This window comes from Hypanus sabinus, chromosome 4 (genome assembly GCF_030144855.1).
Source record: "Hypanus sabinus isolate sHypSab1 chromosome 4, sHypSab1.hap1, whole genome shotgun sequence".
NCBI lineage: Eukaryota > Metazoa > Chordata > Chondrichthyes > Myliobatiformes > Dasyatidae > Hypanus > Hypanus sabinus.
The window spans coordinates 44,663,272-44,685,755 of record NC_082709.1 but is presented as its reverse complement, the minus strand read 5'-3'; the positions used below and the strand labels follow the sequence as shown (position 1 = coordinate 44,685,755).

At 44.3% G+C, this 22,484-nt stretch overlaps 1 protein-coding gene across 1 annotated transcript in view; it reads right to left on the bottom strand.

Moving 5' to 3' along the window:
• Nucleotides 1-14,150: 14,150 nt before the first annotated feature.
• Nucleotides 14,151-22,484, bottom strand: part of LOC132392704 (inactive phospholipase C-like protein 1) — a 296,868-nt gene continuing 288,534 nt past the window's right edge. The window contains exons 6-7 of the mRNA XM_059966960.1: nt 15,637-15,792; nt 14,151-14,294 (exon numbers count right to left, since the gene is read on the bottom strand). Coding sequence (XP_059822943.1) covers nt 14,283-14,294; nt 15,637-15,792 — 168 coding nt within the window. The 3' untranslated portion in view covers nt 14,151-14,282. The remainder of the gene's footprint in view (nt 14,295-15,636; nt 15,793-22,484) is intronic.

Here is a 22,484-nt window from a genome sequence, read left to right as displayed (position 1 = left end):
GGCCTGGTTCCGTGCTGTAATTGTAATTGCTATATAATGAAATAATCTGTAGAGATGGCACATATAACTAAAATTTTTCACTGTACCCCAATACATGTGACAATAATAAAATAGTTTATCATACTTTATGTCAGTGAGTTGTGTTTTAAGTGAAATTATTGCTTATTTTACTCAACAATAAGTTGTCTAATTAATGAGCTCCCATTAACAAGGAAAAGAAGTTACCTTGTCTGTCATAGCTGCAACCCACAGTAATTAGTTCAAAATAAGAACCAATCTTCCCCAACCAGTGACATGAATCTTTGGCTGATTTGCTCCTGGAATCCAACAGAGGGCGATGTTGGCCTGTAATATTATGTCAGTATGGGATAAAACTAATATATAATTTTACATTTTAATTTTCATTGCATTGAAAATATAATTTTCTTTATAACTTCTTGTTACATTCTAAATTCTAATTTATGGATCTGTGCCCCGGTACTCTGCTTTTCTATCCATTTCTACGAGAAGTAGAAATGTAGATTGAAAATATGGCAAAAACAGATAAAATTAGAACAAGACCCACGTCAATATCATGTGGGGAAACCACTTTCCTTCTTTGCTTTCAGCTTCTTGGAGATCTGTCTTTTGTATAAATAGGAGGAGAAAGAAAATTCACAAGGGATTCATGTGTAGCTAACAAGGTGAAGCAATTTGCAAAAAGCAAAGATCATTTTAACAGGAACAGGGCAAAAAGCAAGGATGTTTGATTAATCCTGCATGGAAACTTAGACTAGGCCTGAAATACCTGCACAATGAATATTTCTGACCTGCGCAATATATAGAGACACTGAAGACAAGACTTTCACAGAAGAAATAAGGAATGAGAAGAGTTGCAACCGTGCTTGTGGGTGGGAGTGGCAGAGGCTATTTTCTTTTAAAAGGAGAAACTGCGGTAGTTATCTGATGCAAGTCTTTAAAAAATCATTTAAGTCTAAGAGGGTACTTGTAGAGAACAGTAAGGGAAAATCCAAATCCTGAGGAAATAAATATTAAATAGTCATAAAAATCTGATGGAGTAATCCAGTGCAAAACGAAACAGTGGAAATTGCCATCAAATGGGGCAGGTGAATGAACAGCAGATCTACATTCAGAAAAGGAGAATGAAATGAAGGTTGTTGATGAAGGGAGACTCTTCCCACAGAAACATGGGTCTCTCTGGTGAGGCCAGAGGTGCTGCTCTGTCCTGCAAAATGTTGTGATCATCACATCATTCATGGTTTTACTGGAAAAATGCAAAAAATGTGGCAATTCACAAAATGCACTATTAATATTAAACCTGGATAATGCACAGAGGTTAATTTAATTTGCCTCCATTCCATCTCTGGTCAGAGAATGACATTGATCAGCTGGTAAATTAAGCAGAGCAATGCCAGATGGAATTTAACCCTGGGAAGTATGAAGTGATTAAAATGTTAATAAGCTGCCTAATAAGCAGACAGCATAAGTGATAGGGCCCCAGGGGTTATTGCGTGTACAGAGGGACTGTGGTGTATAGGTCCATTGATCCCTGATGGTGGCAGCAGAGGTAGATGAATTGGTGAAGAAGGCATATTGGATGCTGGTCTTGAAGATCATGAACGACTTTGTAAATACTTGGTTAGGCTACTCGTCTGAGTACTGAGTACAGCGCTATTTGCCACGCCATAGGAAGGATACAGCAGGGCATTGCTGGGAGTGGAGCAATGCTGTTATGAGGAGGGCCTGAATGGCTGGCCTTGCTTTCCTTGCAGCGGACGAGACAGGGATATATAAAATTATGAGGGAGGTAGATAGGGTGGAGCACTAGATTCTTTATCCCTTAATGGAGGCGAGCGGTCAGAGGGGATCTAATGATTATTTTCACTGAAGAAGTGGCTGCTTTCTAAAAGATTACCTGAATGGATGGTAGAGGCAAATATTCTTGCAAACAAGCACTTAGGCCAGGGGTCGGCAACCTTTACCACTGAAAGAGCCACTTGGACCCGTTTCCCACAGAAAAGAAAACACTGGGAGCCGCAAAACCCGTTTGACATTTAAAATGAAATAACACTGCATACAACGTTTTTTTTGCCTTTATGCTATGTATAAACAAACTATAATGTGTTGCATTTATGAAATTGATGAACTCCTGCAGAGAAAACGAAATTACATTTCTGCATGCAACAAAAACATTTTGAACTCCGAAAAAAAGACGTTGGGTTGAAAGTTACTTTTAAGTAAAATACTCAACGTCTATTTGAGTCCTTCTTGTATTTATGAAAAACGCCGAACTTAAATTTTCCGCCAGCAGCAAACCAAAAATAACATCAGCCAGCTGTCAGCCTGAAAAATAAAAGGACTATTTCACTGAACAATGAAAAAATATGAATATACATAAAATAATAGGCAATTAAAATATTTATCATACTTGGTTAATGGGATTTCTGCTCCTGGACCTCAGCGCACAGCGTCTGCACATCAGGGCTGTATGACGTCACCTTCATCTTTACACAGGATCACAAGCTGTCATCTGTGAGGCGTGCGCGATGTTTGTTTTTAATAAAGTTCATGTTGGAGAACACCTGCTCACTTACATATGTGGATCCAAAGATCGACAGGACTCAAAGCGCATACTTTTTAATGTTTACATAAATGTCGGGCATAGCATTCCATGTTTCGAACACAAGTTTGTCCGGTTTTGGAAGGTTTTCAATATCACTCCATTTGTGTTTCTGAGCAAGAACGGCCTTCTGACGGGCAACATCTTCAAGGTCTGCTGTCAAGCGTCTAAACTTGGACACCCATATGTCTTTGTCGGCTATGTCGGCCAGTTCCATCTCAAGATCAGGTTGACTCACACCTGCCAATGCAGTCGTATTCAGTAGGGAAGGATCGATGCTTAAGGGAGTGACCGGGAAGGATAATGTGTTTTTTTCCTCTCTGAACTCACAGAAGCGTTTCCCAAACAATGTTTGCATTGCGATGATTGCAGAATGTAAATACTCCGAAATTATCATGTCGTGACCTTGTTTGAACTCTCTCAAATTGGGGAAGTGAGACAAAGTGCCTTTCTGTAAATCTCTGGCAAGCAACGTCAACTTGCGCTCGAATGCCAAAACATCCTCCAACATGTGCAGGGCTGTACGTCCTTACCCCGTTGAAGAGCTGTGTTCAGCGTGTTCAGGTGCGCTGTCATGTCTACCATGAAGTGTAGCTTTTCCAGCCACTCTGGCTGTTCCAGCTCAGGAAAGGTGAGCCCTTTGCTGCCCAGGAAAGTTTTCACTTCTTCCAGACATGCGACAAAGCGTTTCAGCACCTTCCGTCTGGACAGCCAGCGATAAAAACACGTTGTAGCGGTGTCAGTAAACTGCAGTCAAAGATAGCTTTATTCGAACTAAACAGCCTTGCTTTTAAGCCTCCCTCAACCCAGCCCCCATGGACGCAGATGCTGCAAAAGACGCGTACTCACAAACCCCCGTCGGCTATCTCCCTTAGCCGGAATGCTGGCTAATTGTGAGCCGTTTCGGATGTGCCAGGAAATGTGTCGCCACACTTAGATTGTACAAGATCACCATAATCTTCAAATTTAGAATTACATTTCAAAAGCTAACAAACTAACATAAAATACATTTTAATTAAATACTGACCAATTATTTCCCAAAGCCACAGGGAGCCGCAGCACAGAGGTGAAAGAGCCACAAATGGCTCGGGAGCCGCAGGTTGCCGACCCCCGACTTAGAGCCTTTGAATTGCCTAAGGCAATGACAGGCTGTGGAGCAAGTGCTGTTAAATGTGGATCTGGTTAGTTAGTGACTTGATTATCAACATGGACACAGTGGGCCAAAAAATCCTGTTTCTGTGGTGTATGTCTTCATGGCTATAATGTTCATCTTGCCAGTTGAAGCGTCCATTAATCGCCAATTAAAGCTTCAAGGAAGATTGAGACATTGAGGCAAACGCAGATGGCGAGTGAGAGTTCAGTGCCAACTGCCCTCCTTTTGATTTCTGCCCGAGAAGGCATCTGTGAGCTGTGGCAGGTAGGTAGGCCTCTGCACTTATGTGGTGTCCCTCTCTTTCGAGGAATGTCACTGATATCAGAGGATGGCATCATGGTTCTGCGTTTATGGATTGGACTGTTAGGTTTATGGACTGAGGTCATTTTCAGATTTACAGTTTTTCTATTCTGTGTTTTCTTATTGCCCGTTCCTTTTCTATTTTGTTGTGCAAGGGGAGGGGGTTTGGAGGGAGATGTTCTGCTGTGTTCTGTTAGTTACTTGTTTGGGGTCAACGTTTTTGTTCCATTTTGTGCAGGGGAGAGGGGCATTGACGATCAGAATGCCATCAGCTTCTTTCTTCACTTCAAGGTTTCAACTGGTAGGAAAGCAATGGCTGGTTTGAAAAGCAAGTTAAAATAAACATATTGTCCCGTCTCCCTGCTCTGACCCATTCTCCCTTTCCTCCTTTGAATGAGAAATCCATCTCTAATATCCTACTGATTAAATTGACTTTATTTCTTGCATCCTTCACATACTTGAGTAAAAATCTTTACTTACTTACTTACTTACTTTACTTTATTGTCACCAAACAATTGATACTGGAGCATACAATCATCACAGGAATATTTGTTTCTGCGCCTCAGCCTCCCTGAAGTACAAATCAAAGTAAATGTGATAAAAATTAAATTATAAATCATAATTAGAAAATAGAAAAGGGAAAGTAAGGTCGTGCAAGTCAGGTTCGGATATTTGGAAGGTACGGCCCAGATCCGGGTCAGCATTTGTTCAGTAGTCTTATCACAGATGGAAAGAAGGTGTTCCCAAATCTGGCCATACATTTCTTTATGCTCCTGAACCTTCTCCCGGAGGGAAGTGGGACAAAAAGTGTGTTGGCTGGGTGGGTCGTGTCCTTGATTATCCTGGCAGCACTGTTCTTGACAGCGTGCGGTGTAAAGTGAGTCCAAGGATGGAAGATTGGTTTGTGTGATGTGCTAGGCTATGTTCACGATCTTCTGCAGCTTCTTCTGGTCTTGGACAGGACAACTTCCATACCAGGTTGTGATACACCCTAGAAGAATGCCTTCTACGGTGCACCTATAAAAATTAGTGAGGGTTTTAGGGGACAGGCCAAATTTCTTCAGCTTTCTCAGGAAGTAAAGGCGCTGGTGGGCCTTCTTGGCCTTCTGAGCACTTCCACTTTGAGTTCACAGTTTGGAGAAGAAAGAAAGGTCATTACACATCTAACAGCAGATCTTGACTTGATAGATCCTGCAGCAGAGGAGTAACTGAGCAAAGAGAAGTTAGATCATGTCACTATTCTGCATAACATATGGAAATAAAGACAGATGAGTATTGCTTTAATCTATGATTCAATCTGATTTGAAACACAAATTTGAACCAAGGAACCAAAGTTCTAAACCATGCAAATAGCAGAACTTTTGTGGTGAGAGTGCTGGTACAGAAGAACCTACTGCAGTGGCAGACCCACTATTGAACTGAGCCAATAAACAAAACAAATGAGATGCTATCAAGGCCAGCTAAATATTTTGTTGGTAAAGACCCAGTCAACGTTTATCATAATCACCGAGATTTCACTTACTTTTACCAGTGCATTCTTTGTACTCGATAATCAACTGATCTCTGGAATGATGACACGTAATATCTTAAAGCAAGAACTGGTCATGAATTAACTCAACTGACAGCTGCGTGTTTAAAAATAATTGTCACAGGCCTGGGTTTTGAGTGCCTATTACTAAAATCTACACTTTATTTTTATAATGTCCAATCAGACTAAATTAATATAGACCTACTCAGAATAATAGGAGTGATTATTGGGCTAAATTGTGCTGGGTATAACCAGCACTTAAGAAAGGAACCATCTATGTTTGGTATCTCCCAGATAAGGAAACCCTCAGCCTAATAAGTAACTCACACAAAAAGCTGGATAAACTCCGCAGCCCAAGCAGCATTTATGGAAAAGAGTAAACAGTCAACAGTTCGAGCTGAGAACCTTATCAGAAGATGCTTGGCCTGCTGATCTCCTCCATCATTTAGTGTATGTTGCTTGGATTTCCAGCGTTTGCAGATCTTCACTTGTTTGTGATTAGACTAATAAGTAACTGATGGATGACAAGACTCACAGAGTACCCCAGGCAAGGTTGCATGGCTACTGAAGTGCTGTGGAAGCAGTTGGATTTCTGTCACTGTTGAATTAGAAAATCGTACCTTTTGTGTTTTAGAGGCAGAAGCTTAACTTGCAGAAGACTCCCTGCCTCTTTCCATAGTATCCCCTGGGTGTAGCGTTAATGTGACTCGGACACACACGTTTATTCACCAGACTTCCATTTTACAAAACCCGCGTTCTGACATCATACGCATTCTGACCTACAAATACTCACATAATACATTACACTGGGGAGCTGGTCCAGGACAGGGCTTTTCTTTCCTTCCCCTGGTCATGCCAGAAGCCCAGTTGGACTACTGTAAGAGAAAGCTACTTATTTTGCCATGTTCACCCAAAGCCATTCAAAGGTTTCAAATGTGGCTTTTAGCCCTAGTCAATGCAACAGATACTCCTCTACTTCAACCCCAATAGCCTATATGTATGCAAGGATCTTTTAAAATTATGCAGATATTAGACTTATCTCTGTCTTCCTGTATTCATGTAGCAGACAGCGAATCCATTTCACAGAGGAAGCATAATTTGGGCCCTGAAGTTAGATTGACAAAATCAGTAACTCTCGACATAGTGTGTTTGATGTGCAGAGAAGATCATGATCAATAGTCTCTGTGTGCACTATACCCACTAAACAGTCACAAACATGTTCCAAGACTGGCTACACATCATTCAACCTCCAGGGATGTAAAAACAAAACTGTGACATTGAATAAATTTCTAGACTTGCGTTCCTTCATCAAAATATCTCAGCTATTTCCCCAATGAAAGCTCAACGTAATGAAGCCAAAACCATCTGTATCAATTTCAATCTCAATCTGAAACAGTTTTATGTAAATTTGTACTTTTAGATAAAAATTAACAGTTTTCTGTTGAAAGAATAATCTTATAATTCTTATTATTTCCTCAATGTCGGTAATAGTGTTCAGGTGCTCCAAAACACCAACAGTTTTCAAAGACCTGCTGTGTTTTTGGGAAATCTTGAAAGTATAGATACTATAAACTCAAGTTTAACTTTGGTTCCAGTATAATGGTGAAAATTTACCAATGCCAAGCGTTCAACACCATCCAACACTGGAGTAACCCACTACAGCCCAGGAATAGAATGCTTTTGTCCATTAAACTGTTAATAGTACAAGTTGGGACTGATGTTGCAAGAGTAATGAGGCATCTGGAAGTTGATCATAAACATGAGAAAGTCTGCAGATGCTGAAAATCCAAAGCAACACACACACACACACACACACACAAAATGCTGGAGGAACTCAGCAGGTCAGGCAGCATCTATGGAACTGAATAAACTTTTCAGGCCAAGACCCTTCATCAAAACTGGAATGGGAGGGGGAAGATGCCAGAATAAAAAGTGGGGGGAGGGGAAGAAGGCTAGCTAGGAGGTGATAAGTGAAGCCAAGTGAATGGGAAAGGTAAGGGGCCAGGGAAGAAGGAATCCAATTAGAGAGGAGGGTAGACCACAGGAGAAAGGAAAGGAGAAACAGACCTGGGGCAAGTGTCGGTCAGGTGAGGACAAGTAAAAGGCCAGTATGGGAAATAGAAGATGAGACTGGGGAAGGGAAAAGAACTTTTTTTATGGAAGGAGGAATCAATATTCATGCCTTCAGGTTGGAGGCAACCCAGGCAGAATATAAAGTGTTGCTCCTCTGCCCTGAGTATGGCCTCATGACGACACAAGAGGAGGCCTTGGACCAACATTTCAGAATGGGAGGGAATTGGAATTAAACTGTTTGGAATTTAAAGTGGAGCAGCTGTGCTTGACAAAGCAGTCCCCCAATCTACAACAGGACTCACCAGTGTGGGAGCACCAGACACAATAGACAACCCCAGCAGATTTGTATGTGAGGTGTTGCCTCACTTGGAAGGACTGCTTGGGTCAATGAATAAGGTGAGGCAGGAGGTGAATGGGCAGGTGTAGCACTTGGGCCAAATGTAGGAATAAGTGCTGGGAAGAAACAGATGTGGCGAGGTGAAGGAACCGAGAGAAAAGGGAAGAGGATTTTTACAGGCAATAGGGTGGGGAAGTATAGTCAAGATAACGGAGGGAATCAGTAGGTTTATAAAAGATGTCCGTTGACAGCTTTGAAGACAGAGTGATCGAGAAAGTGGAGGAAGGTATCAGAAATAGACCAAGTGAGCTTAAGGGCAGGGAAGAAGTTAGAAGCAAAGTTGATAATATTGATGAGCTCAGCATGGATGCATGAAGCAGCACCAATGCAGTCATCATTGTAGCAGAGGGGGAGTTGGGGAGTATTACTGGGGAAGGCTTTGAACATGAACTGTTTTACGCAACCAACAAAGAAGCAAGTATAGCTGGGATCCATGCAGGTTCCCATGACTACCCTTGATTCTGGAGAAAGTGGGAGGAGCCGAAGGAAAAGTTGTTGAGGGTGAGGACCAGTTCTGCCAGATGGAGGAGGGTGGTGGTGGAGGGGACTTCGTTGGTTCTTTTGTTAAGAAAAAAAGCGGAGAGCTTTGAGGCCTTCTAGATGGGGGACAGGAAGTATATAGGGAATGAATATCCATAGTGAAAATGAGGCCACCAGGGCCAGGAATTTGAAAGTTGCTGAGGCGATCAAGAGCATGAGTAGTGTCATGGGTGTAGGTGGAAAGGGGCTGGAAGTAGAGCACTCAGGGAAATTTAACACAGGAATTCTTGCCTTTTTGGATGGCGTTTGGGTTTATCTCAATAACCAATCACACTGAAGAACGAGAAAGAGCTACAAGAGAATTGAACTGTGTGCAAGTTAATTAAAGGTTAAATTAAGTATGAAAATTAAAACAAACAGGAGAAAATACTGAGGTAATGGATTGCAAAGAGGCCAAAAAGAAAGTAAGTCATGACCTTTTGATTTTAAATGTTGTGTATTAGATATTTCCAATGATTCAAGTCTGAAGAACTTGAGGTCCATACATTTACTGGATAATTTTCAATACCAGGGAGTTGATTGCAAGCAATGAAAAATATGTTGTTATAGTGCTCACTTAAAATTACAGAAGTTATCTCTTTGTAATGCATTTAGTTTTTTTCCCTCTGAACAGATGCTTTAATTTCACGATATTCCATGCATGGTGAACAGTGAAACGGGTCTTTCATAAGATCAAGATGGAGTTATGCAACTTGTACTGTAACTGTGAATATTAAGGTTAAAATATCCTTGCTGTGTAATTTAAAAAAAGAGCCTTGCATTATTTTGACAGAAAAAAACACATTGTTGCATTCAACACAGTGAGTCTGTGAGTCTGCTGGGAAAACTGGAGTCTCAATGTCTGCGAGAATGCAAGTATACTGGAGGCCACAGGCAGGCAGTGGCCTGTCCTGGTTGAAGGAGTGAGTGGGTTGGTGGGCGGGGGTGTTGTGGGAGGAAAGGGACTTGTTCTGCTGAACACAGTGGGCATGACATGCTGGTGCCCCAATGTGTGGCGACACTCGCGGGAACTCACCGCACATTCTTAGTCATAGGGTCATACAGTCACAGAGAGGTACAGCAGAGAAACAGGTCCTTTAGCCCATTTAGTCCATGCCTAAACCATTTAAGCTGCCTACTCTCATCGACTTGCATCGGGACCATGGCCCTCCATATCCTTACCATTAATGTACCTGTCCAAACTTCTCTTAAACGTTGAATTCAACTCACATGCACCACTTACACTGGCAGCTCATTCCACACTCTCACAGCCCTCTGAGTGAAGAAGCTTCCCCTTGATGCACCATCAATAACTCACATTGAGACGTAGGCGAGATATCGGCTTTTATTGACTGGAAGAAGGAACCAGGAGTGATTGTCTATCATACAAGGTCCTGGAGACTGAGGCCGATCTTCAGGCCGCAGGTCTCCTTTATACAGGGGCCTGTGGGAGGAGCCACAGGAGCAGTCAGCAGGGGCGTGTCCCGACAGGCACATAGTTCACCACATTCACACCCCCTTCGTTTGAAAAAGTCCTCATGTAGCGAAGGTTCTTACAAGTCAAGCCGATCAGGCGGTCGAATCTGTCGCTGCGATCTACGTAGCACCGGCTGTGACCGCATAGGTGCCGGCAACATTGGCGATTGCACAGGGGACGGGGGTTGCGCGTGTTCTTGCCCACTAGGCGCCGGTGATCCCTCATGCATGTGCGAGGCGCCTGGTATAAATGCATACGAAACGCCCGGTATACAAGTGTCGTGAGGAGTCTGTGTAGGGCCTGGTGAGTACGGTGTCACCTCTGGTGCAGGGTTCACAGTTACCGGAGAGCCTTCAGGGTAGTGGTCTGCTGCACCTGCGGGTGCCAGGTCGCGGATGGAGACCGTGTCCTCCCGCCCATCAGGTAAGACCACGTAAGCATACTGGGGGTTCGCATGGAGAAGGTGAACCCTCTCCACCAGCGGGGAGTATTTATTGCTCCTCACATGTTTCCGGAGCAGCACTGGCCCCGGGGACGTCAGCCAAACTGGTAGGGTGGTCCCAGTGACAGACTTCCTGGGAAAAGAGAATAGGCGTTCGTGAGGGGTGGCATTGGTGGACGTACATAACAGAGAGCGGATAGAGTGCAGTGCCTCAGGGAGGACCTCCTGCCATCGAGAGACCGGCAACCCTTTGGACTTGAGGGCTAAAAGTGTGGCCTTCCACACTGTGGCATTCTCCCGCTCTACCTGGCCATTACCCCGGGGATTATAACTCGTGGTCCGACTGGTAGCAATGCCCCTAGCTAGCAAGTACTGGCGCAGCTCTTCACTCATAAAGGAGGACCCTCTATCACTGTGGATATAGCAGGGATACCCGAACAGAGTGAAGAGCTGGCGCAGGGCTTTTATGACGGACGTGGCAGTGGTGTCGGGGCAGGGGATGGCAAAGGGGAACCGTGAGAACTCGTCAATAACACTGAGAAAATAGACATTGCGGTCAGTGGAGGGAAGGGGGCCCTTAAAGTCAACACTCAGGCGTTCAAAAGGGCGGGTGGCCTTGACAAGTTGTGCCGTGTCAGGACAGTAGAAGTGCGGTTTGCACTCGGCACAAATTTGGCAGTCCCTGGTCATCGTCCTGATGTCCTCCAGGGAGTACGGCAGGTTCCGAGCTTTCACAAAATGGTAAAATCGGGTGACCCCCGGATGGCAAAGTTGTGCATGAAGGGCGTACAGCTGGTCGAGCTGTGTGCTAGCACATGTTCCCCGGGATAGGGCATCAGGGGGCTCATTGAGTCTGCCAGGCCGGTACAGGATATCATAGGTGTAGGTGGAGAGTTCTATCCTCCACCGCAAAATCTTATCATTTTTGATCTTGCCCCGCTGTTGGTTGCTGAACAGGAACGCAACCGAGCGCTGGTCGGTCAGCACAGTGAATCTTTTGCCAGCAAGATAGTGCCTCCAGTGCCTAACAGCCTCCACTATGGCCTGGGCTTCTTTCTCCACCGCGGAGTGCCGAATTTCAGAGCCTTGGAGGGTGCGAGAAAAGAATGCTACTGGTCTGCCTTCCTGATTAAGGGTAGCAGCCAGAGCGAAATCGGAGGCATCACACTCCACTTGGAAGGGAGCGGTCTCGTCCACTGCATGCATCGTAGCTTTGGCAATGTCCGCTTTAATGCAGTTGAAGGCCGCGCAGGCCTCAGCAGAGAGGGGAAACGAAGTAGACTTGACCAGGGGGCGAGCCTTGTCTGCGTAATGGGGGACCCATTGGGCGTAATAGGAAAAAAACCCCAGGCACCGTCTGAGGGCCTTGAGAGTGGTGGGAAGAGGGAGCTCTAACAGGGGGCGCATACGTTCGGGATCAGGCCCAATAACCCCGTTTTCCACGACATACCCAAGTATAGCAAGGCGGGTGGTACCAAAAACACACTTGTCCCTGTTATAAGGTTCAGAGCTGCGGCCACTTGGAGAAACCGTTGGAGGTTGGCGTCGTGATCTGGCCTGTCATGACCACAGATGGTGATGTTATCCAGATAGGGAAATGTGGCCTGCAGTTGGTACTGGTCCACCATCCGGTCCATTTCCCTCTGGAAGACAGAGACACCATTCGTGACACCGAAAGGGACGCGCAGGAAGTGATAGAGCCGGCCGCCCGCCTCGAAGGCGGTGTAGGGGCGGTCCTCTGGGCAGATGGGGAGCTGGTGATAAGCAGATTTCAGATCTATTGTCGAGTACACCTTATACTGAGCAATCTGGTTGACCATATCCGCGATGCGGGGTAGGGGGTATGCGTCAAGCTGCGTAAACCTATTGATGGTTTGACTATAGTCCACCACCATCCTATTTTTCTGCCCAGTCCGAACAACAACCACCTGGGCCCTCCAAGGGCTTGTGCTCGGCTCAATGATCCCCTCCCTGAGCAGCCGCTGCACCTCCGACTGAATGAAGGCCCGGTCCCCCGCGCTGTACCTCCTGCTTTTGGTTGCCACAGGTTTACAGTCGGGGGTCAGGTTGGCGAACAGCGGTGGGGGAGGGATCTTGAGAGTGGAGAGGCTGCAAGTGTCGGTAGCGCAGCTGTTGGCCTGGTTCTGGATGGGATGTGTGTATCCGTGTGTGTGTGTGGTCAGTAGCGGGGTATGTGAAGAAGTCCCACAAAACTGAGGATTCTTGACAGTGAGTGGTGGGAGGGGCCCGTCGTATACCATAGTCACACTTTCGAGATGGCTCTGGAAGTCCAGCCCCAATAGCACAGGTGCACACAGATTAGGCATGACCAGCAGTTCAAAGTCCCGATATACTGTGCCTTGCACCACCAAAGTCGCTACACAACCCGCCCGGATGTCTGCGGACTGCGACCCAGAGGCCAAATGGAACCTCCGACTGACCGGCCGCGTTGCAAGTCCGCAGCGTTGCACTGTGTCCGGGTGAATAAAACTCCCAGTGCTGCCCGTGTCAAACAGGCATCCAGTCCAATGCCCCTCCACCTGGATGTCCATCATGGATCTTGCAAGCTGGTGTGGGGCGCTTTGGTCGAGAGTCACAGTGGCCAGAGTTGGATCGCCGTCGGGGTACCCGGTCAGCATCGGAGGGTCGGGGGCGGGGCATGCTGACGCCGACAAAAATGGCCGCTCACATCCGGGGTACCCGGTCAGCATCCGAGGATCGGGGGCGGGGCGTGCTGACGTCGACAAAGATGGCCGCCCACATCCCGGCATGCAAGATGGCGGCCCCCACGTTTCACCCGCAGCGCTGCACTCCGCTCGAGGTTGAGACTTACAGACCTTGGCGAAGTGGCCCCGCTTTCCGCAGCTGGAGCAGGTCGCTTCTCGCGCTGGACAGCGTTGTCGAGGATGTTTCTTTTGGCCACAGAAATAACAAAGCACGAGTTTCTTACGGGCCACAGCCGTGGTCTGGGTCGGGGAGCTCGTGGAATCGCGACTGGCGGCGGCGTTGGCGAATTCGCTCCCGGGAGCCGGCGGTGGCGGGGTCTGAGGCGTCCACAAAACCGGCGGGGAATCGCGCGACTGGACAGCGTCGGCGTTATGCCGCGCAGCTTCTAGAGCGTTGGCCTTCTCTATCGCCGAGCTTAAGGTAAGATCCGAGTTCTCCAGCAGCCGCTGGCGCATGTACACTGACCTCAGTCCCGTCACAAAGGCGTCTCGCACCAGCAGCTCCGCATGCTGTTTTGCCGTGAGCGTCTTGCAGTCACAAGGTCAGACGAGTGTCTGTAGTGCTCGGAGAAACTCAGCGCACGATTCGCCAGGCCGCTGTTGCCGGGTAGCTAAGCGATGTCTTGCGTAGACGGTGTTCACCGGCCGCAGGTACTGTCGTTTGAGGGCGTCCAGTGCCCCTTCGTAGGTCGGCAGGTCCCGGATAAAGGAGTAAACTTTGGAGGAGACCCTCGAGAGTAGGATTCTGTGCATAACGGCGGGTTCAGTCGCACGAAGCTCCGCCAAGTACGATTGGAAGCATGCAAGCCAGTGTTCAAAAGCGAGAGCTGCGTCAGGGTCTTGAGGGTCCAAATCCAACCGGTCCGGACGCAAAACGGGTTCCATGTTTTAAAACTTCCAGTCAATAAAATTGATGCACCATCAATAACTCACACTGAGACGTAGGCGAGATATCGGCTTTTATTGACTGGAAGAAGGAACCAGGAGTGAGTGTCTATCATACAAGGTCCTGGAGACTGAGGCCGATCTTCAGGCCGCAGGTCTCCTTTATACAGGGGCCTGTGGGAGGAGCCACAGGAGCAGTCAGCAGGGGCGTGTCCCGACAGGCACATAGTTCACCACACCCCTCATGTTCCCCTTAAACTTCTCACCTTTCACCCTTAACCCATAATCTCTAGTTGTAGTCCCACCCAACCTCAGTGAAAATAACCTGCTTGCATTAACCCTATCTATGCCCCTCAGAATTTGTATACCTCTATCAAATTTCCTCTCAATCTTCTATATTCTAAAGAACACAGTCCTAAGTATTCAATCTTTCCTTATAACTCAGGTCCTCCAGACCCAGCAATATCCTTGCAAAATTTCTCTGTATTCTTTCAACAATGATTACATTTTTCTTGTAGGTAAGTGACTGAAACTGCACACTATACTGCAAATTAGGCCCCAACAATGTCTTATATAACTTCAACATTACATCCGGTCTCCTGAACTCAATTATTGATTTATGAAGACCAATGTACCAGAAGATTTCTTTATGATCCTATCTACCTGTGCCACTACTTTCAACTAATTATGGACCTTTATTCCCAGATCTCTTTATTCTACCACATCCTCAGTGCCTGACCGTTCACTGTGTAAGACCTACCCTAGTTAGTCCTATGAAAGTGCAAAACCTCACACTTGTCTGCATTTGATTCCATCTACCATTTTTCAGCCCATTTTTCCGCTGATGCAAAGCCCATGACAGCCTTTCTCACTGACCCCTACACCTCCAATCTTGGTGTCATCCACAAATTTGTTGATCCAGATAACCACATTATCATCCAGATCGTTGATATAGATGACAAACAACAATGAACCCTGCACCAATCCTTGTAGCACACCACAAGTCACAGGCCTCCAGTCAGTGAAGCAACCATCTACTATCACTCTCTGGCTTCTACCAAAAGACCAATGTCTAATTCAATTTACTACCTCGTCCTGAATGCCAGAAGCAACTGAACCTTCTCAACTAGCCTCCCATACAGGACCTTGTCAAATGCCTACTAAAGTCCATGTAGACAACATACATTGCTTAGCTTTCATCCATATTCCTGGTAACTTCCTCGAAAAAAACTATAAGATTGGTTGGACATGACCTACCACACACAAAGCCATGCTGACTATCCTTAATCAGTCCATATCTATCCAAGTACTTATACCTCCTCTCCCTTAGAATACCTTCCAATAACTTTCTCACCACTGATGTCAGACTCACCAGCCTATAATTTCCTATAAATGTTTAGAAGACCTTTTAAAAAATAACAAAACAACATTAGCTATCCTCCAATCCCCTGAAACTTCTTCTGTCACTACGACTTTTTAAATATCTCTGCTAGGCCCCAGAAATTTCTGCACTTACCTTCCATAGGGTCTGAGGGAACACCTCATGAGGCCCTGGAAGTTCATCCATCCTGATTTGCCTCAGGGTATCAAACACCTTCTCCTCTGTAATCTGTATCGGGTCCATGAAGTCAATGTTGTTTTGCCTCGCTTCTATAGATTCTGTATCCATCTCCTGAGTAAATACAGATGCAAAAATAAATATATTTATGATCTCTTTTGGTTGGTTTCGCACAAAGACTACCATTCTGGTCTTCTAATTTCGACCCTTGTGATCCTTTTGCTCTAACATACCTGTAGAATCCCTTAGAATTCTCGTTCGCCTTGTCTGCTAGAGCAACTTCATGCCTTCTCTTAGCCCTCCTGATTTCTTTCTCTTGCATTTTTATACTCCATAAGCACCTCATTTGTTCCTGCTTGCCTATATCTGCAATGAACTTCATTTTTTTCTCTTAACCAGGGTTTCAATAACTCTGAAAAACCAAGATTCCTTACACTTTTTATCTTTACCTTTTATTGTGACAGAAACATATAATCTTTGTTCTCTGAAAATTTCATTTTTGAAGTCCCTGCACTTTCCAAGTACACTTTTGCCAGAAAACAACCTATCCAATTCATACTTTTGAGGTAACTTCTGATACCATCAAAATTGGCCTTTCTCCAATTTAGAATCTCAACCCACAGACCAGATGTATCTCTTTGCATATTTACTTTGAAACTTGTGTCACCTGCCTTGTCTCATTCCCTAATAGTACCTCTCTCGTTGAGACTTCTATGAAGACAAAACCTTCCTGAACACACTTGACAATCTTCATTCCATCTAGTCCTTTTACAGTTCGAAATTCCCAGTTAATTCATGGAAAGTCAAAATTACCTACTATAACAACATTATGTTTCTCGCAGCAACCTGCAATCTCTTTACTAATTTGTTCCTCCAAATCCCTCACAGTTTGGTGGTCTATAATTTTGCCCCATTAATGCGGTCATACCTTTCTTATTTCTCAGTTCCACCCATAATGCCTCACGAGTCGAGTTCTCCAGTCTGTCCTGACTGAGCATTGCCATAACATTTTCCCTGACTACTAACACCAACCCTCCTCCTTTAATTTCCCCCCCCCCAACTCTGTCACATCTAAAACCACGGTACCCCAGAATATTGACCTGCCAGTCCTGCCCCCTACAATCAAGTCTCACTAAAGGCCGCAACAACATAATCCCAGGTGTTGATCCATGCCCTAAGCTCATCCGCCTTTCCTACAATACATCTTGCATTGAAATATGTGCAGCTCAGGTCACTAGTCACACTATGTTCAACCTTTTGATTCCTTACTTTGTCTGAGGTCTTGCCAACATCGGCCTCCACAATCTCTCCACGAACTGTTGCATCCCCCTGCAACTCTAATTTAAACCCCACCATGCAGTATTGACAAACCTTCCCACTTGAGTATTAGTCCTCCTCCAGTTCAGGTGCAAACAGTTCCTTCTGTACAGATCTCATCTTCTCTGGAAGAGAGCCCCATGATCCAAAAATCTGAAGCTCTCCCTCCCACACAAACTCCTTAGCCATGAGTTAAACTGTATAATCTTCCTCGTTCTGGCCTCACTAGTACATGGCATGGGTAGCAATCCTGAAGACCTAACCATGGAGGTCCTGTCCCTTTAACTTAGCACCTATCCCTCTGAACTCTCTATACAGAACCTCGTCACTCATCCTATCCATGTCATTGGTCCTTACATGGACCACATCCTCTGGCTGTTCACCTTCCCACTTAAGAATGCAGTCTTGATCCAAGCTGTCCCAGACCCTGGCACCCAGGAGGCAACATAACTTCCGGGAGCCTCATTTTCATCCACAGAACCCCCTGTCCATTCCCCTAAAAATAATGAATTCCCTATCATCACAGTGCACCCCTTTTCCCCCCTTCCCTCTGAGTCACAGAGACAGACTCAGTGCCAGAGACCCGACCACTGTAACTTTCCTCTGTTAGGTTAAGCCTCCCCCCCCACAAACAGTATCCCCCTGTTGTTAAGAGGGATGGCCATAGGAATACTCTGCACTGGCTCCTTAACCCGTTTCCCCTTTCAGACTGTCACCCAGTTTCCTGTGTCCTGTACCTTGAGTGTAACTACCTCTCTATATGTCCTATCTGTCAGCCTCCCGAATGATCTGGAGTTCATCCAGTTCCAACTTTAGCTCCTTAATGTGGATTCTTAGGTTGTTAATTCAGACAATAAAATTCACTTTATGCTTCTATGTACATGTGATAAATAAGCGAATCTGAATTTAGATAGCGAGACTCTTAGTACTCCAGTCATTTTTAAACAATGCGTCGTTCCAAGGCACAGGAGATTCATGGCAATCCGCGGCCATCTGTTAGCTCCTTACAGCTGGAATGCAATCATAAAAAGCGTGGGAAAAAATTCAGGCTTCCCCTACTGGGATTTTTGTCTCAACAGCTTGGCTTCTCTGTTAAAGAAAGAGAAAGACTGAGATAAGGGAATAAAATGTCAGACTGCATGAAAATGAAAAGTGGTAGCTTTACACATAAACAAAAGTGAAGATAAACTCAACGTACTGCAATGCAGAGAGTGTGGGAAATTAGCTGGGTGGCTTAGAAAGTATTTTGTCAAAGATGAAGATTTACTGACACTAACAGATACTCAGTTGAAAACTGAATGAAGATAAACAAATCAAAGAGACTGAAATTCAGAAATGAGGGAGTGGGAATTTTAGTGAAGTGGGAAATACAAGGGGAGGACTCACTGTTGCCACAAACAACTTTCATTTGCATAGACCTTTAATTTAGAAGATAAGGATTTCACAGATCCATTAATGAACAAATACTGCATTTGACTCCATAAGAACACATGTGGATCATGAAAGTGGATGGTGAGGTGGAGCCATGTACGATATAAGCAGGATAGATATGAACAATGTTACCAAGGAGCAGCAAATAGATGAAAAAGGAATCAAAGCTCAAAAATTCAAAGTAGGTATAATAAATTACTAATAAAGTAAAGGTAAATTATTGAAGGACTTCCAAGAGCAACAGAGCAGGGATTGAGAAAAGAAGCCCTTGTTTGTGACATTCCGGCTAAGACCATAAGCAGAAAAACTGAAACAAAAGATCAAGGCTAATTAAATAACAATGGAGAGATGCTGGAAGAATGTAAGGGAACAGTATAGGGGTAGGAGATTAGCAATGATGGGGCTGAATGACCTTCTCCTACTTCTATTTTTAAGAGGAGGACGTGACAAGGTGCTGATGGATTCAACATAGTGTGAAATAAGGGATAAACAATCATTCCCTTCACGTTACTTGAGGTAGGCTTCCAATTCCTAGGGAGAAGAGCAGACAATAAAAGAAGGTCAATGGACATTCTAAAATTATTGCCAGAGGAGACATCAGTTACTGAGTATGGTGGTACAAAGAAAGTAGAATTACATTCTCTAAATGTACATAGGAATCCTTCTTTAAGCTGTATGTACAAAAGATCTTGGAGAAGTAATTTTTGATCAAGTTATGATTAATAACATACATTTGATAATAACAAGTGTTGTCTTGGGAACCATGACCATAGTTTAAGTAGTATAAGATTATTGGGAAACATTACAGTGAGAGGAAGAAATTGGCATGAGCCAGATTTTTGAAAGATGACGTGTAAGGAAACTGAGTTAAGATTTAATGCAAGCCTTGCAGGCAGGAGAGCTGATAGCGAGTGGGACAGTTTAAAAGCGCAAACAGATAAAAGAAGTCCAGGCACTATAAGCATACTAAAGAACACCACATGACAGAAGAAGCGGTAGACATAGGTGCAATTACAATGCTTAGAAAGGCAATTGGACAGGTACATAGAAATAAAAGGCTCAGAGGGATATGGGCCAAATGCAAGCAAGTGGAACTAGCTCAAGTAGATACCTTGATTAGCATGGACTAGTTGGGCCAAATGGCTTTATTGCTTTCTGTCAATAAGACACGAAATTAAGAAAAAATGTGAAGAGAGGAATATATGGGAAAGGTATTATGGAGAGAGAAATATAAAAATAACAAAGAAGATTGAACCATTTCCACAGAAATATGAGTAGATAAATGAAAAATGGCTCAATAAGGTGCAAGACCATTGATAGGGGATATCAAACAAATACTTCATCCAAAGAATTGAATTGGTTTATTATTGTTACATGTACCTGAGGACAGTGAAAAACTTGCTTTGCGTGTCTTCCATGCAGATCATTTCATTAAAACAGTGCATTGAGAAGGGAAAACAATAACACAATGAAGAATAACACTTTACAACTACAGAGAACACACACTGCAGACAGACAATATGATGCACATGCATAATGAGGGAATTTGCAAGGTCTAAAACCCATCTCATTATACTCGACGACTGCTCAATAGTCTTATAGTAGTGTCCTGCTCAGAAGCTGACCTGAGCTTGGTAGCATCTGCTATCAGGCTTTTGTATCTTCTGACTGATTGGAGAAAGAGAACAAAGAATGTTTACATGGGTGGGGTCTTTGATGATGTTGGCTGTTTTACTGAGGCAGTGAGAAGCATAGACAGAGTCCACAGAAGGGAGACTGGTTTCTCTGATGTGCTGAGCTGTGTTGACAATTGCAGAACAGTTGACATACAAAGGAATGTTGCATCCTCGTAGGATGCTTTCCATGATACATCAATAAAATCTGGTGAGGTTCAAAGAGGACATGACAATTTTTACCAGCAGCCTGAAGAAGTAGAGGCACTGGTGAACCTTCTTAGTCATGGTTGAACCAGAACAGGTTATTGGTGATGTTCACTCCTAGAAGCTTGAAGCTTTCATCCCTCCCAAGTTCTGCACCATTGACATAAACAGGAGCGTATGGAAACCCTCCCTGATCCAGCTCCTGTAATCTATGACCAGATCTTTTGGTTTGCTGACATTACGGGAAATGCTGTTGTCATGGCAGTATGTTACTAGGCTCTCAATCTCCTTCTGGACTAAGTCATCGTTATGTGAGATTTGGCCCACTACGGTGGTATCACCTGCAAATGTTTCGATAGAGTCAGAGCATATAGTTGTACAGAGTACAAAAAGGGGTCTAGGGTCAGAGGGACACTGCTCTGTGGGGAACCTGTGCTGAGACAGGAAAATCCTGAATTGGTTAAAAATCAGTTGAAAAATATTATGAAGCATTAAAGAATTAGAAATCACAAAAGAGAACTAAGGTTCTGTAACTAGGTAAGATATATCTGATCAGCCCGACAGTTATTAAAGCAAAGAATTTTATTAAATAGTGTATTCAATAACAAGAATAGCATATTGGAGGACTGAAGAATGGCTAATGTAATATAATAACTTAAATCAGTAAACACAGGCAATTATCTTAAAACTACTGGAATATTTAATCAAAATTAAATTACTTAAGAATATATAGGCGGATAAATCAATTAGAAACAACCAACTTAAATTTCAGAAGGGGAGATTGCCTTTCCTAAAGCCTGGATGGATTACCGTCAGAGACAGATATGGTGGATAGCAGGAAACAGGTCAAGGTGCAAATACTCCGTGAAAGACTGGATGAATTGACTACAATGTTTTGGAATGAGGAAACAAGTTGTAAATCTGATGCTGTGCTTGATCAGAAAAAAAGGATACTAAAAAGCCATTAGATGTAAATATTTATGATCATGAATGGATGGGACAAAATTGTTCTCAACAAATTGTTTCCACATGTACTTCTCCTGTGGGGCAGAACTTGGGAATTTATAAACAGTTAAGGATCTAAAGGAAATTCTCAGTCATTAATTACTAATAGTCTTTAGAACATGACTTCTCCAAAGGGAATCCTTGAGCAGTGACATTAGGGACCAGGCCTTTGAAATATGGTTTCAATTTGGCAGCTGAGCATCAGGGTTAGGTTTCTGTAGGGCTATGGAATCATAGAATAATACTGGATGTAAATAGGCCCTTCAGCCCAGCTAGACCATGCCAACCACAGCACTTTCCCTGTGAGTCCCAATTTCCCATGTTTAGCTATTAACCTTTCAAACCCTTCCCCTCCATGTACCTAGCCAAATGCCTCTTAAATGGTACAATTGTACCCACCTCAATCACTTTGCCTGGCAGCTCATTCCAGGTACCTAATACTCTTTGTATAAAGAAGTTATCCCTCAGACCTATTTTAAATTGCTTCTCGCTTATCATGTATCTGTGCCCGCTAGCTTTGGACTACTCAACCCTAGGGAAAAGACTATGACTGCCCACATTCTCTATAACCATCACGATTATATAAATTTCTGAGGTTACCTCTTATTCTCCTATGCTCCAGGGAGAAAAGATCCAGCATGGCCAAGCTCTCGCTCTAACTCAGGTCCTCTAATCCAGGCTCATCCTTGTAAATCTTTTCTGCACCCTTTCCTATTTGACCATGTCTTTCTTACAATAAGGTGACCAAATGCAGCCTTACCAATGATTTACTCCATATAACTGCAACATAATGACCCCAATCCTAAACCCAGTGCCCAGATTTAAAGCACATTCAGGTCAGCAAATTCTCAGGGTCAAACCAGGTGCACCCTCAGACTTTATGAGAAGCGAAGGGAAGAAATTACAAAGGCCCTCGTAGAGATAATTGCTTTGTTGCTAGCCACTGGTGAAGTTCCAGAAGACTAGCAAGAACCTATCTCGCTAGTTCCCACCAAATCAAATGCAACCTAATCTTCCAGATCAGCCTGTCATGCAGGACCTTGTCTATATGGACTTTAGTAAGGCCTTTGACAACATCAACTGCCCTCCACTCTCTACCCCCTTAGTTACCTGTTCAAAAAAACCCCAAGAGATTCATCAGCCATGACCTTTCACATACAAAACTATGCTGAC